At 44.1% G+C, this 16779-nt stretch overlaps 1 protein-coding gene across 7 annotated transcripts in view; it reads right to left on the reverse strand.

Moving 5' to 3' along the window:
* The window catches only part of cpne2 (copine II), a 341237-nt gene that overhangs the window by 158714 nt on the left and 165744 nt on the right, over positions 1–16779 (reverse strand). For 6 of the 7 annotated variants that reach the window (XM_068049587.1, XM_068049584.1, XM_068049585.1 and 3 more), the window contains one exon: positions 468–522. The exons of the other annotated variant lie outside the window; for it this stretch is intronic. In XM_068049587.1, coding sequence (XP_067905688.1) covers positions 468–522 — 55 coding nt within the window. The remainder of the gene's footprint in view (positions 1–467; positions 523–16779) is intronic. 7 annotated transcript variants of the gene reach the window in all.

Genomic DNA, 16779 nt, shown 5'->3' on the forward strand with positions numbered 1-16779 from the left:
GCAAATTGCGGGACATCTGCGCTAAGGGATGGAACATTTTTAAAAAATCCAGTGTCAATACTGAGCACTCCGGGGTCAGGTATCTTATGATCAGATGCAGATTAAAGCCCTCTTACCAATTGTAGAAGGGCATACCAACTCTCTCCAAGTTAGATTGGCAACTCAGTGTAAAACTGCATGCTGTAACACTGAGGTCTTGTGATTACCCAAACTCTGTTCATGTAGGTCTCTGAGAGTCAACAGAGAGAGGAGACTTTCATCTCATCAGTCTGGGTGGAATTTGGATAGAGCACATACACACAGAGCTGGAAAGGCAACTCACTAACTCATAGAACCTCCCTGTTCCTTCTGGCAATTCCCATTTAAAATATGCAAGCTCAACAGACCTAGACAAACTCAGTTACAATAATTTATAAAGGATGACTGAATTGTAAATATAAGTTAATATCAAAAATGGAGAGCCTTACCTTCCAGTCAGGAGGTAACTGTGCACCAAAACCTAGGGCTGGAAACATCTTGTCACTGTTGGGTGACAGGAGGGAGGGTGAAAGAGAGGGAAAAATACACAGTTGATTTCTTCCTTCAATAAAATTCAAGAATTCTAACAGTTCTTTTCAACATCCATTATTTGAGAACAGCTACACATTGAATATTTTAAATGCCAGAACCATTAACAACTTTAAAGTATAATAGGGCTGATGTACAAAATTCTGACAAAGCCTCATACTCATGTCACACGACTGTTTATAGGGCAAAGTAGTGTACAGAAAAATACAGTTCTTCTGTCACTGACATTATCAGCAACTAAAACAATTCATAAAACTAAAGGTCAAATATCTTCAGTGACTCAGCGAGGGGGAAATCTATTTAGCAAGCATACACATAGGGCTGAATTTTATTTCCAGAGTCCTGTTCCCCATGCCGGGCTGAGTTGTGGGTTGAGAACCCAGAAGTGGCCGTGGTGGGACCATGGGGGAGATCTTTTTCAAGTAGGCGGACAATTAAGAGGGGGAACATATGAAGACTGCCCACAATTGACACTTTATTTGGTCTTATTGGTTATGCGCTGTTGGCGGATGGTAGCCGTCACCACCTTGAAAATTGGCCAGAGGCAGGTACACGCCGACAGACATGCCAGCCTCAAAACCCGCCTCCACCTCAGGATTAAAATTCCACCCATAGAGTGCATCTGGGGCACATTACATTTGGGTGCCACATTATTCTATATGCATATTTTGTGTCACACTTTTTATATATAAAAAGCATGAGAAACAGAGAAAGATGCCACATCATTTCCAGTATATAGAAATACTGCCTCAGAGAAATAAAACATTCTTGAACCGGCAGACAACATTTCTGTAGCCTTTAATTTAAATTAGCAATCCTTACACTTAAAAGAACAGAAAGACAGTCTGATCTGGAACCAACCTAAGCAGAACTGAGCAATCTTGCAGTCTTCACGATTGCAGACCAATTATACCTAGTAGAACCACAACCTGCATTTTAGCAATAGAGTAATATATTCTACAGCATCTGCTCTGCTCAGGTGGCAGCAGTTTCAGCGCTGCATCAGATGTTTGTGGGTTGAAGTTCCACTACAGATCTGAGCATATAACCTAGCCTGAAGTTTGAATGCCGTGCTGAGGCACTGTTACATTGTCAGAAGGGTGAACATCTCAGATGAGATATTGAACTGGGGCACCAGCTGCTCAAGGCACTATTTGAGGAAGAGTGTAGCATTCCACCAGCATTCTGGCCAACATTCCTCAATCAATAGCACCAAGACCAGATTATCTGGTCATTCATTCACTTGCTATTTGTGGAATCTTGTTGTGCCAACATAACAATCTTAAAAGTAATCCATTCATTTTAAAGCACTTTGGGAAGCCCTAAGGATGTAATAAAAAGAGTTGAATGCAGGTTAACATTGCAAATGCCACTTCATTATTTTAAGAGGGGAGGGAGAGAGAAGCCAGGTGACTGCAGACCCATCAGTCTAATGTCAGTCATGGGGGAGTTACTAGAATTTTTCATTAGGGAGACAGTGACTGAGCACTTGGGACACGTTTGAGCTGATCAGAGAGAGTCAGCATGGATTTGTGAATGGTAAGTTTTTAAAATTCATTCATGGTATGTGGGCGTCGCTGGCCAGGCCACCATTTATTGCTCATCCCTAATTGCCCTTGAGAAGGTGGTGGTGAGCTGCCTTCTTGAACCGCTGCAGTCCATGTGGGGTAGGTACACCCACAGTGCTGTTAGGAAGGGAGTTCCGGTTTCATTCCTTTTTATAGACTTTGTAGCAGTTAGGTACAACTGAGTGGCTTGCTAGGCCATTTCAGAGGGCATGTAAGAGTTAACCACATTGCTGTGGGTCTGGAGTCACATGTAGGCCAGACCAGGTAAGGACAGCAGATTTCCTTCCCTAAAGGACATTAGTGAACCAGATGCGTTTTTACAACAATTGACAATGGTTTCATGGCCATCATTAGACAAGTTTTAATTTCAGATTATTAATTGAATTCAAATTCCACCTTCTGCTGTGGTGGGATTCGAACCCATGTCCCCAGAAGAATACCCTGGGTCTCTGGGTTACTAGTCCAGTGATAATACCACTACACCACCGCCTACCCAATAGTCAAGTCTGACTAATTCAGCTGAACCTTTTGAGACGGTCACTAGCGTGATGGATAGGCAAGAGTCTATGGATGTTAGCTGCACGGATTTCCAGAAGGCATTTGATAATGTTCTGTACAAGAGATAATAAGCATAAATGAAAGTGCATGGAATTGGAGGTAATCTTGCAACATAGGTTGGAAATTGGTTGGGAGGGAGGAGACAGAGAGTAGGAATAAATGGTACGTACTCATTGGTGGGATGTGACATGTCCTCAGGGACATGTACTGCAGCCTTGGTTTTTCACCATATTAGTCAGTGACTTTGATGAAGGAATAGCATGTTGTATATCCAAGTTTGCAGATAGCACTAAATTGGGAGATACAGCAAGCAGTACAGATGGGAGCAGAAAGTTACAAAGGGATATAGACAGATTAAGTGAGTAGATAACATTTGGCAAATGGAATTCAATGGTGGGGGCAGGCTGAGGTTATTCACTTTGGATCCAAGAAAGATGACATCAGAATTTTTTTTTAGAGTGAGAAACTAGGAACTGTGGAGGGGGAAAAGAGATTTGGGTGTCCAGGTACACAAAATTTAGCTGAGTTAAAAAAAGCAATCAAAAAGGCGAATGGAATGTTGTCCTTCATCTCAAGGGGGCTGGAATACAAAGAGGATGAAGTTATGCTTCAGTTGGTCAGTCCCCCATGTGGACTCTGGTATTTAGTTCTGGGCACTGCACCTCAGGAAGGATACACTGGCCTTGGTGAGGCTGTAGCGCAGATTCGCCAGAAGCATACTGGGGATTAAAGGGTTAAATTATGAGGCTTGGTTGCCGAAACATGCTTTACGTTACCAGGAGTATAGAAGATTGAAGGTTGATCTAATTGAGGCGACTAAAATGATAAAAGTATTTGATCAGGTACTGGATGCCAGATAAGCAATCTGATAATTTAGTAACAGTGCAGGAGTCGAGAGAGGTGGCATTGAGGTAGATTTGGGCGTTGTCAGTGTACATGTGAAAACTAATGCTGGTTTTTCAGATGACGTTGCCGAGGGGCAGCATGTAGATGATAAGTAAAAGGGGGCCAAGGATAGATCCTTGGGGGACACCAGAGGTAACGGTGCAGAAGCGGGAAGAGAAACCATTGCAAGCAATACTCTGGCTATAATTAGATAGATAAGAAAGGAACCAGGTGATTGGAGAGATGTTGGAGGAGGATGGTGTGGTTAACTCTGTCAAAGGCTGCAGACAGGTCAAAAAGGACTAGGATTGATAGTTTAGCTTAGGGACAGTCACACAGGATGTTATTTGTGACTTTGATAAGAGCTGTTTTGGTCAGTACTGTGGCAGGGGCGGAAATATTCCTGTTATGATGTAGTTTGGTCAAAAAAGGATCAGTTGTGGATTCTTTTTTGCAAAGAATTTAACCACAGCCATCTGAGAATCACATTCGCAGCTCGGAATCCTGTTTGATAGATTTTTTTAAATAACTAAACTAACAGAATTCTATTTGGTTGTTTCCTGCCCTGACCTCTTACCCAACTTGACAAAGGTAATTTACAAATATGCGTGACAGTCTTATGCAAATAACTGGAGGGTTTTTTGTGATGGATGGTTTCCATAAAGCTAAGTTCCTGTGGCTTACTGATTGGCAGGATTTTTCATATAGCCACCCAGGAATGATTATTAAAATTATTTGTGGAAGTGCTAACCCAGTGACACCCATTTACCTTGCCCCATGCTTGAGGAGTGGTGACCCTCAAGCTATACGTCACCAACTGTCTCTCTCTCATGGGGAGAGATGCCTATGGCTGGAACAACAACAACAAAATAAACAGGTTAATGCCTGTGCCAATAACAGGCAGAAGAATATCATGAAAGCATCAAATGTTTGGTCGCTAACAGCAATACTTACGATAATAAATATATTTCCTGCTATCTCACTGCTTACCTACTTGTACTATAAATGTATCTATATCCAATTTGTAATAAAGGGGGCAAAATATTGACTTCCCCCCCTTTCAATTTGACCTGGATGACACAGTTATGAAGTACTCTTTTTGGCACCAAAGAAAAGATCAGTTGAATTATAATACGACTTTGCTATTGTGAAATTATTGATTATGATCTAGCGGATAACTACCAATGAACAATGAGCGATGGCTACCATGGAACAACGACAAGTAATGTTTGTTGGACACATTGTCATAACACCAACCAAAAGCTAAAAAAAACCCGAGCAGCTGTTGCTATAGAAACAGTCGTGTGGGACCAATGAACCATGACTAACTTTAATTTTTAAGATTCTAAATGAAAAAAATATTGCTTTCCCCCTCCTCAGAATTTACATTTGGCAGGAATTTTCTCATAGCTTCTCCCATTCCCCTTGTTGTAATTTTGGCGGAAACCCCATTTCCATGTTCAAATGGGATTTCCAACAAACTTCCCCTGAAGATACAGCAACAGAAGCACTAAAGAAATTCCCGGAGAATCTATTCATGATCCTGATGATACATTCTTGAAGGGAAATCTTTTTTGGAACTGAAAAACTATCAGTTGGAACTGCTCCATGACAACACTGCCATTGTGATGTGATTCACGATTACCAGAGACCTATGACATAATTACAAACGCAATTACCTAGAAATTACACCATGGAAACAGGCCGTATGGCTTCACAAGTCCAAATTTGGTATTTATCCTCTACACGAGCTCTAATGAGTCCTAATCCCATGTTCTCGCCCTGTTCCCATATCTTCTTAGCCAATTTAGAAAGAAATAAATACTGGCATTTATATAGCACCTTTCACAACTTAAGGACACCCCAAAGCACTTTACAGCCAATGAAGTACCTTTCACGTGTAGTCACGGTTGTTAAGTATGAAACATGGCGCCAATTTGTGCACAGCAAGCTCCCACAAACAGCAATGTGATAATGAGCAGTTGCACTGTTATAGTGATATTGGTCGGGGATAAATGTTGGCTAGGACACCGGGGAGAACTCCCCTGCTGTTCTTCAAAATAGTGCCATGGAATCATTTACATCTACCTGAGAGATTAGATGTGGCCGCAGTTTAATGTCTCATCCAAAGACGGCACCGCCAACAGCACAGCACTCCCTCAATACTGCACTGGAGTGCCAGCCTTGATTTTATTCCATTAATCTATTCTTACATATTGATACAGTCTCTGCTTCAAATACTAACTTCATAGTAGATCCCAGAGCCTCATAGCCCTCTGTGTGTAAAACAGGTTTCTCCTGTTCTCTGTCCCAAATCTTTTACATTTAATTTTATATCTATGCCCCCTCATACTAGAACCTTCAATCACTGGAAACAATCTGCTCCTATCAACACTGCCTCATCCTGCTGTAATATTAAAAGCATTTATCTAATCACCCCCAAACTTTCAAGTCTTTGTATTTTTATTACCTCATACCAAACAGCTTCATAGTGAAACTGCACTGTGCCCCCTCTATTCACACACAGCAGGCTTTATTTTGTGCTGGAGGTGGGGGTGCGGTCCCGGCGTCGGGTCGAGAGGGCAGGGGGATCCCCGCTTCTGCCTTTTCATGCCCCCTCCCCCGCTTCCACCCCCGGACCGATCCTCTGGTCTGTTTGATTCAAAGTTTTAGGAGGTGGGATCCCTGTCCCTTTAAGGACTTTAAAGGGACGGGGGATCCTGCCTCCAAGAGCTGCCAGCCAATCAGAGAGCCAGCAGCACAGCAGGATTAGCAGCGCAACCGGAGATGGTGGCCACTGCTGATACTGCAGAGGCCTTGGACCCAGGTCCAGTGGTGAAGCCCCAGAACAGAGGTAGGTGAAGCAGGGTCACCAAGACCAGTCCGGAAGGCACTGGTGGTGGTTTTGCAGTCCAGGGGAAGAGTGGGGGGGTCCTGGAGGGTAAAGGTGTTCCCAGTGGGTGTCCTCTGTGGGCCACAAATTACCCACAAAGGACAGTAACCCCCAAGCTCGCAGGGAGGGGGAATCATCTTTCAAAGCGTCCTCCCTGTGCAGCAGAGGGCTCCCCCCACCACTGGCAAGATCCCAATGGTGGCGGGGAGGCCCTTAATTGGCCGTCAATAAGTCACTTAAGGGCTTCAATTGGCCTCTGTGCGGGAAGGCTGTCGTCGGCCTATCCCGCCCCCAGTTGCTGGGCAATGAGGAGGCGATGGGCCTTCTGCCCCGCTGCCCACCCACCTCAGGAAGCCGCACAAAATCCCGGCCAGTATTTTAACTGTGGTCTCACTAAGGTTCTATATCGATTCACATTGCATGAAAAGAGACAGATGACCTAATAACAGTCTTTAAAATTCTGAAAGGTTTTGATAGAGTAGATGCAAATAAAATGTTTCCACTTGTGTAGAAGAGAAAAACAAGAGTCCGTCAATATAAGATAGCCACCGAAAAGTCAAATAGGGAATTCAGAGGAAACTTCTTTACCTAGAGTGGTGAGAATGTGGAACTTGCTACCATTGGAAGTAGTTCAGGTGAATAGTATATATACATTTAAGGGGAAGCTAGATAGGAATATGAGGAAGAAGGGAATAGAGGGTTATGCTGATAGTTAGCTGAGCAAGGATGGGAGGAGGCTCAAGTGGAGCATAAACACTGGCATGAACTGTGTTGGGCCAAATGGCCTGGTTCAGTGCTGTATATTCTTTGTCATATGTAATCTTGAATGTTACATTCTCTTGCCATAAACTCCATGAGATTTTTATGACCTTCTCCACTTTAGGTGCTGTTTTAAACATCTCGTCAACCTGAACCCCAAATCCCTTTGCTCTTCCACATCACCCAGCCTTCTCCCATTAAGAGGATGATATTTTCCAGACAGCCATTTTTCAAGCACACCAAGCAAATAAAGAGCACCTGTTACCATGGAAACAGTTGCTTATCGTGAACCAAAACAAAAACCTTTAGAATCCTTTTCCTCCCGCTGGCATTGAGCTAGAGTTCTATCATGATATACATACAGGCACAGAATACAGTGACTAAGAACCTTCACATCCATGAGAAAATAATGAGGGTCTTGAGAGTGGAGTGATTTGATAGACACATTTAAATTTACAAAGGAATAAGGCAGGTTAAATAGAAACAGACAGTTTCCAGAGTTGAGAGGCCTACAATGAAGGGGCAAATAATCCCAATATTTTTGGGCCTCTTTTCAATTAACTCATATTTCTTATACTTCTTTTTATTTCCACTACACTATTAATCTACACCTTCCCCCACTCTACAATTTGGCCTGTGAGAAATTCAGGGTGAATTTTCAACCCTTCAAAATGGATGGGTTTGGGTTGGATGGCAACTATAAATCTAAAAAAAAATCTCAAACCCAAACCCAACCTGCCTTGAATCTGCCACTTCCAGTTTGAGCAGAGGCTGGACTGGAGAGGTGGTGCTGGGCCATCAACCCGCTTCCATGAGGCGGGTGGCTCATTTAAATATTTTAATAAGGCTGCACGCCTGAGATTTTTTCTCTGTTCCAGCTTGAATGCTGGCTGGCGAGGTTTCCAGGGCCTGGGAATGGCAGCAGTTAAAGGGAGGTGAGGCTGTCGAATGGAAGAGGCAAATGCTTTTCCAGCACTGCTTGTGGGTCAGGCCGAGCAGGAGTGATCCGAAACCACTCCCTTCATGATTCGATGGCCTCCCGATGTCCTTCCCACGATCTTCACCCCTCCTTCCCCAATCTTTCTGTAACCCTCCCCCCAGCGATTGTTTCCCCTTTTCCCTGATCTCTCTGGTGCTCTCATCAATGCCACCCCCAACCCTGATCTCCATGCACCTCCCTCCCACCCATCAATGCCTTCCCCAACCCATAAGTTCTCTTTTCCTCCCTCCTGTCTGCTTCCCAGCTGTGGCCTGGTGATGAAAGCCTGCTCACCCAGCAGCCATCTCTTTCTGTCTGGCTCTGGCTGGAAAATGGAGTCCACAAATGTTAATTGGACCCTGCCATCAAATGCAGCAAGACCTGAGGGAAACCCATTCTTCTTGGTTTCCAGACTGCAAAATTGGTTCTCCCCTCCCCCCATTAATATCGGACTGACAGTTCTAGATTCTTTGACTTCATCAGACGAGTGACTTACAAGTTGTCAAATTCGGTTGGTCAAAGAAACAGCCTTTTAGGAGATTTGTAATTAGGTAGGTAATTAAGTTCTAGAAGGAGCCCATGTAGGATCTCAATTTTCCCACTGACAGCAGTGAGAACACAGATTGACATGTTATAGATGTTTGTCAGTGAGAATAACAGAAGTGAGAGAAAACACATGTTTTAGAAAAATCAACAGTCTTGATCCTTACCCAGTGATTCCTGCTACAAAATACACATGTCAATGTGGGACGAGGATAAGATTGGGCCTACCTGTGATGCACTCCATGAGCAAATAATCCATTGATATCTATTATGTAGCATTACAGAATGGTCAAATGGGCAAGATACTGGAGAATGATTGTTAGTTATGGAATAGGCCAATATGAGACCGTGGCTTCAAATGAAGAGTGGTGATGGTGGGGGGAGGATGGATCTGCTAAGTTCAACTGTTCATTTGTACTTCTGTACTTTCTGTTTTTTCCTCAGCCAATTTTCTCCAACAACTTATCTGCGTCCTCTTTGTTGGGTACAGTACCAGTTGACTAACCCTGTCACTTAGATGTGAGCTGGATGACAAGTGCATGTCGACCACTGATGACAGCCATGTTTTACAGTGTATTCACCAGACGTTTGCATACGGGTTTACTTTCAGGAGTTACTTGTGAGCATCAGGAGCACCTTTCCAATTCTCCTCTGCCTAAAACAGAAACTCTGACACCGATTGTACCTCCCCTGTCTGAGATCAGTTAGTTCAGCATGAGCTGGAAATCAAACCTGAGACCATTGTGGTTGCAACAGCTCAGCTCCTCACACATTCAGCTGTGAGCGGGGAGAAACTCATAATTTTGTTTTCTAATCAGCAATGTAAGTGTGCAGAACATGATGCTCGCAGGTGCTGGTTAGAGCAATAAGCATTGTTGCAAGATACAAAGGAAGCTCAATTCAAAGGTTAATGAAACACAATTTTGTGTTAAAACCACTTAAAACATTGATGCTGCACACGTTCACAGAGCACAGCATTGTAATCTGGTTTATAAAACATCTCTGCCAATAGACACAATAAACTCCTCCTAGAACCCCCTTTAAAGTATATTTTCAAAAGCCACAAAATCTTAGCTGTGCTTATTATATGCCAGGTCTCAGCATTGCAAGTGTTCATCACTGGTTTGCAAGTCTGAACACTGCGGGCAAGAAATTGGGCTCATTGGCGCCTATTTTTTGGGCACTACAAGTGCCTAGAGCTCCAAAATGGCTTCCATAGCACATGCACACACTTGCGGGGCGAATCACACGGCACGCCATATTTATGCAAGTGTTAGCAGGCACGCAGTGATTGCCTGCCGGAAATGTGCAGAGCAGGTGTATGTTGTCAATCAGCATGCAATGTTGATCTGATGCCAGCACTACCAGTTTGGAGATTAAAACTCCAGCCAATGCCCTCTATTAACCGTACACAGCTGAACATGTGCTCGGTACCAGAAAGGACCGCCCACCAGCGCTACTTTAAGGGATCATCAACTACTTAAGATTAATTGCTGGTTGATTTCGTCTGGCTTGATTCTACAAGTGTTCCGTGCGTTCTATAGAGGTTTCAAGTTGCAAAACTCGACAGGGAGTGGTGTGGAAAGTGCTGAAGGACTTTCTGCTGATTTCAAAGGTTCTGCACAAATCAGTTGCTCCCAAACATGGGTGTAGTAATAGGCATTTCCCTTGGAATATAACATGACTTGGGAATGAACTGAGGTCAAGCAGAGTAGGACAAGCAATGAACTTTTATGCATCAGGCTCCTTCCAGGCTGGAACTAGAGTTATTTGCAACATATTGCAGTTTGCCGTCCACTGTTCTGTAAGGGAAGTCACTGAGGCTCTGTATTTACATTTCATTCCCTCTTGCCAGAGAGAAACAGGTGGAGCGAGCATGCAGCTTCACTATGATTGGAGTGTTCCTCAGGTTGCCATTGACTGCATGCACATCGCTTTGTGAGTGCCGCATGTCATTTCTGCCCGATACCAGAACTGAAATGCATTCCACTCCCTCAAAGTCCAGCTGGTGAGTGATCATAGGCAACAAATCATGCAGGTCAATGCCCAATATCCTGCCAGCTGTCATGATGCTTTCATTCTGCAGCAGTCGGCTGTGCCATCTGCATTTAAGCCACCATGACAAACCAGAGAGTGGCTACTGGCTGACAAGAACTCTCCGCTGATGACATGGCTCATGACTCAGATGCACAACCCAGGCAAATGTGGACAGCATGCAGAGCCACAATGTAAAAATAGAAACTGCCCAAAAGTAAATATTCCAACCCAAATTTATAAATGACATCATGTCATATTGCATACAAAAATCAACTAATCACCCTTGTGTGTTCCCTTAGTGCCTGCTTCTATGTGTCTTTTCTTGGTCTAGTTCTCCTATGCAGCGCTATGCTGCAGCATGGCCGGTGGAAGACTGCAGATTTTCAGTGGAAGAGGCAATGGAGGATGACTTCAAGCAGCTCTGGGTCGAGAAGGCCTGGATGTGGACTGCACCATCTCTGGGCCGAGAAGGCCTGGCTCTGGACTGCACCATCTCAATATGGGTGGCAGCAGTCTGAGCTGGCCGCCTGACAGGCAAGACAAGCGCATTAGCAGAATGGCTGTGGTGGGAGGATGAGTGCAGTCTTCCTGAGGGAGGACAGCAGGTTCGTGCTCCCAGGGTGGCATCTCAGCAATCTTAGTAATCTGTTGGAGGACAGATTGCTGAACTGCTGACTCCCTGCAAGCCCCTTTGCACACTGTAAGCCACAGCTATGATGGCAGCAGTCTGAACTTACATGGCAGCATTCAGATGTTAGGTGGTTGCTGCAATGGAAGCTGCGACATCAACCATCAGAGGCTGCACCATGGTTGGATTTACGTGTGTGAACAGAGTTGGCCGCCACTTCCAGGCAGGAAAGGATTGGCTCCAGGTTCTGTGCTAAGTTGATGCTGGAATTCTCCATTTACCTTGACATTGACTGCAGACTTTCTGGCTGGCTTCCCAATGGACCAAATATTTCTTTGTTCATATACATCAGTGTTCTTCTGCCACATTGAAGTCCTTATCTGAGTCCTCTGCAGTGGAACCCTTGTGTTACCTCACCCTCTGGCAAGCTGGTACCTGTGCTGTGCTTGCCCCCTGTCTTGTGTTCACTGTCTCACCACGTGCAGATCTGGCCTCTACTCTATCCTCTAAGATATGCGAGTGTGAAATCAGAGATGGTGCATTCCACATTCAGGCCGTCTCGGCCCAGAGCTGCTTGAAGTCATCCTCCATTGCCTCTTCCACTGAAAATCTGCAGTCTTCTACCTGCCATGCCGCAGCCACTGCCATGGCGCTGCATAGGAGATGTCTTCATCATCACTCTGTTCCTGCTGATCCTCCACTGCCTGGCCAGGTCGCACTTCTTGGGTATCTGAAAGCAGAAAGGCCCAAGGGTAGGGTTGTGGTGCGGGAGGGGGAAAAGTAAGAAGTGCATGCTTACCTCATCAGCAGCTTGTAAGTCAGAAGAGGCTGTGGGATGAGGGGGAAGTTGGATGTGAGAAGGCACATTAGGCATGAGAATATCATCATCTCTGATGGTTTCAGCCTTGCTGCTGACCACAGCCATTCCGATAAGGGCCAGCACTGTCTGCTCCATGGGGTTAGGACATGCAGGTATGCTTGCACCCACCTCCACCCCCCACCCCCAACCCCCACCCCCCCCCCCCCCCCCGGATTGCTCCTGCTGCCTCTGGTTGTGCACCATCTCGTTCTGTTGTCCTGCATGAAAGAGGGAAGTGTGTCAGTGAGTGTGGTGCAATGCGTTTGGCTGATATGGCTGACATGGTTGAATAGCTGGTAGTGTGTGCAACTGTGAGATGTGGGTGTGAGACTTTCAGCAGTGCTAAGTGTGTGAGGGTGAGGTAAAGCATATGAATGACTTGAGCAGTGGTTGAGGCTATTGGTGCAGTTGGTAGGTTATAGCAACTGAGGAGGCATTCAATGACCTTGACCACTTGTGTGAGCTTGTTGGATTTCTTCTGTCCAGCCAATGAACAGTGCAGATAGCTGGATGCTGAGATCATTTAAATGAGCAGGCAGCATGCAGTTGGTGTGCTGCCTGCATTCAATCAATGGGTGTGGGCCAATCATGCATCACTACCCTTGCATCCATCTCCAAAGTTAGCCCACTGTACCACTAAATGCCTCTATAATGAACGTCCTGCTGTTGGAAAAGCAGAACTGCAGCTTTAATTCATCCTAACTTTTAAGATAGTTTTAATTCATTTTTATATAGTTTTAAGTTCACACCACCTTTGACATAGACTGCTGTAAAGAATCTAATCTGATCGGCCTATTGATCACACATGGTAGAGGGTTCATTAAACATTTAGTAGCAAAGAACTATTGTGTAACAGTGAATGATACACATTTCAGTCTATAAAGCTGCAGAGACTGTTGGGTTTTAGCCTGAAGGATTATTCTTGAGGAAGCTCACAGAGTTATTCTGGTGAGCTTTCACCTGATATCTGGCAGTTTCTCAAAATCAAAAGACAATAAAAAATTTCTCTATATAAGTTTCTTTAAAAGAAATTCCATCCGGAATGGCTTGCAGTTTTCACAGTATTTCCAAGCTCATTTTTAGAGTGCCACAGGACCAAAAATTAAATCAAGAGACAAGGTTAAAGTGTTTGCAAGCCAAAAGTGCTGAGTGAATGATCCTACTTGGTTTACTCTCAAGATTTCCATGCTCACACAGCCAGATATCAGTGCTCAGACAATTCAGTTCACTCCACATAATACTGAGAAGCAGCACTGGGCACAATAAAGGCTACAGGCTCTGACAACATACTGGCTGTAGTGCTGAAGACATGTGCAGCAGAGTTATCTAAGCTGCATTACTGCCTTATTGATCTCCTTCCAATCATCAGTAGTGATGGAAGAAGTCATCAACAGTACCATCAAGCAACACCTATTCATCAATAACTTGCTCACCACCATTCAGTTCAGGTTCCAGCAGAACCATTGATCTCAAGTCTTCATCACAGCCTTGATCCAGGTATGGATACCAGAGGAGAGGTGACTAACTGCCCTCCATACCAGAACAGCATTTGCCAGAATGTGGCACCAAGGAACCCAGGCAAAACCGAAGTCTTTGGGAATGAAAGAGAAAACTCTTCAATGGCTTGAGTCATATCTGATTCCTTCCATCATAAAGGTCAGGATTGGGGTTGTTTATTGATGATTCCACTCTGCTTAGCTCCATTCACAACTCCTCCAATAATAAAGCAGCACATGCCAGCTAACAGCAAGACCTGGACAACATCCAGACTTGGGCTGACAACTAGTAGCTAACATTTGGACAATGTTAGTGCCAGATTTTGGCTATCATTAACAAAAGAAACCAGCCACGTCCCCTTGACCTTTTGCTGCACCACCATTACTAATTTCCCCCACAATCAATATCTTAGGAGTCACCAGCTTAACTGGACCAGCCCTAGAAACACTGTGGCTACAAGAGCAGGGCAGGCACTGGGTACACTGAAGTGGCTCACCTGCTGGCAACTTAAAACCTCTCCATCATTTACAAGGTTCAAGTCAGGAGTGCAATGAAATACTCAGCACTGGCCTGGATGGTTGCAGCTGCAACAACACTTATGAAGCAGCCAGAGCAGAGCAACTTGCATGATTGTTGCCTTTCAGTTGACTCAGTATCCACTGACACACTGTGACTGCAGAATGTACTATCAACAGGATGCACTGCAGCAACTCATCACAGTTACTTCAACAGCATTTCCCTCTGCTGGGACTTCTAGAAGAGTAGCAATGCTATACGAACACTGCCATCTTCAAGCTACCCTCCAACTCACACATCATCCTGACTTGGGTATATGTCACTACTACCTCATCGCTGCGACCATATCTTTGAATTCCTTACTAACACCATAATCACAAGGGTTGCAATGGTTTAAGGTGATGCCCCACCAATGCCTTGTCAGGGCAACTAGGGCGTCCTTGCCAGAGTCATCCACATTCTGAGAACAGATAAGAATAACATCCTTGTTCTTATGAAGCTCCGAACGCAGTGTAAGCAACACTAAGGATCATCAGCTATTAATATAAACCAAGCCTTTGAGACACTTTTGCTGTGCCTCTGTTGTCACACAGTCAATTTCTGTGTTACACATTAAAAAAAGACAAAGAAATCTAATCATTACCAATCTGCAGGAAAACCCTAACCAGTAATTGTAAAAGCTTCTAATTATACTCAGAAGTCACAGTTAAAAAAAAAGTGCTACTTTCCTTCTGACCTCTACTCAATCTGAAGATCTGCTAGAAATAACTAGCTTTCAACAGACTTCAGGAAGCCACAGCAATTAGCCTCTGTAGTCTTAAAGGGATGAACCAGATTATATACATCTTCAATTTAGCAGCTAAATAAAACATTGTGCATTACATCGTACAGCGCACACGTACTTACAAAACAACGTATCCTTTGGGATCAGTTCTATGGGATGTCTGCTCAGAGGCAAATATCTTTCTTTTAGTTCAAGCAATTATTCATTGGGTAATCTAGCCGTGCTTCAAGTCAGATTTGAATGTACACAGGAATTCATTTAGTGATCTTGTGTAGCAAATGGGTAACACCTGTGCCACAACCAAAAGCATGTACAATTCCTTTATCACCTCATGATTTTTCCAAATTGTTAAATCCTACAATTTACTGTGATACTGAAGAGTGCATTTTGCTCTCAGGTAAATGATAAAAGGGAAACTCCAGCATAAAGGCTCATCACCTGCAACATCGTCTTATAATCCAACCCTACACCGAATGGAAGTATTTCTGGTTTGACCTCTAGTCTGTAATGAGCTCCTGACACTGTCATTTTTTTATTATTATGCAAATAACTTCTTTATTTGAGAGAACATGGTGTAAATTTCACATCTGATGCAAACTTTCAGTTCTGATCATTCTGTTCAGCTGGTATCAGCATCACCACCCTCCACAATGTGTGTCTTTTTGTTCATGACACCACATGGTAATGATAGTTTGAAGGGTCACAAGGGCCCAACTTGAAGTTCTTGCCAACTGTGCAAATCTCATGGATCAGATTTTTAATACAAAAGAAATCATTCTTCCAAGCTGCCTTTCAATTAGGGCATTGTCAGAGCACTGATGTCCTAATTTGCACTGTCCCATTGACCCATCACCACTGTGCTCACTGACCTACATTGCCTTCCGGTCCGACAATATCTTGACTTTAAAATTCTCAGCCATGTTTTCAAATCCCTCCACGGCCTCACCCTCCCTATTTCTGTAACCTTCTCCAGCCCGACAGCCCTCTGGGATTTCTACACATCTCTACTTCTGGCCTCCTGCATATCCTTGATTTTCATCGCTCCACCATTGGAACATAGGAACATAGTATTTAGGAGCAGAAGTAGGCCATTCAGCCCTTCGACCCTGCTCTGCCATTCGATAAGATCATGGTTGATCTGGTTGTAGTCTCAGCTCCACTTTCCGTCCACCCCCCATAACCCTTGACTTCCTTGTCTATCAAAAAAATCTATCTAACTCAGCCTTGAATAAATTCAATGACCCAGCCCCCATTACTTTCTGGAAAAGAGAATTCCACAGACTAACAACCCTTTGAGAAAAATATTTCTCCTCATCTCCATCTTAAAGGGAGACCTCTTATTCTTAAACCGTGTCCCCTTGTTCTTGTCTCCCCCACAAGAGGAAACATCCTCCCGGTATCCACTCTATCAAGCCCCCTCAGGATATTATATGTTTCAATAAGATCACCTCTCATTCTTCTAAACTCCATCGGGTATAGGCCCAACCTGTTCAACCTTTCTTCATAAGATCAGTGCTTCATCCCCAGAATTAGTCGAGTGAACGCTCTCTGAACAGCTTCTGACGCAATTATATCCTTTTTCAAATAAGGAGACCAAAATTGTACACATTATTCCAGATGTGGTCTCACCAAGGCCCTGAACAGCTGCAGTAAAACGTCCCTACTTTTATACGCAATTCCCCTTTCAATAAACACCAACATTCCAT

The sequence above is a fragment of the Heterodontus francisci genome, chromosome 17 (assembly GCF_036365525.1).
Source record: "Heterodontus francisci isolate sHetFra1 chromosome 17, sHetFra1.hap1, whole genome shotgun sequence".
Lineage (NCBI taxonomy): Eukaryota > Metazoa > Chordata > Chondrichthyes > Heterodontiformes > Heterodontidae > Heterodontus > Heterodontus francisci.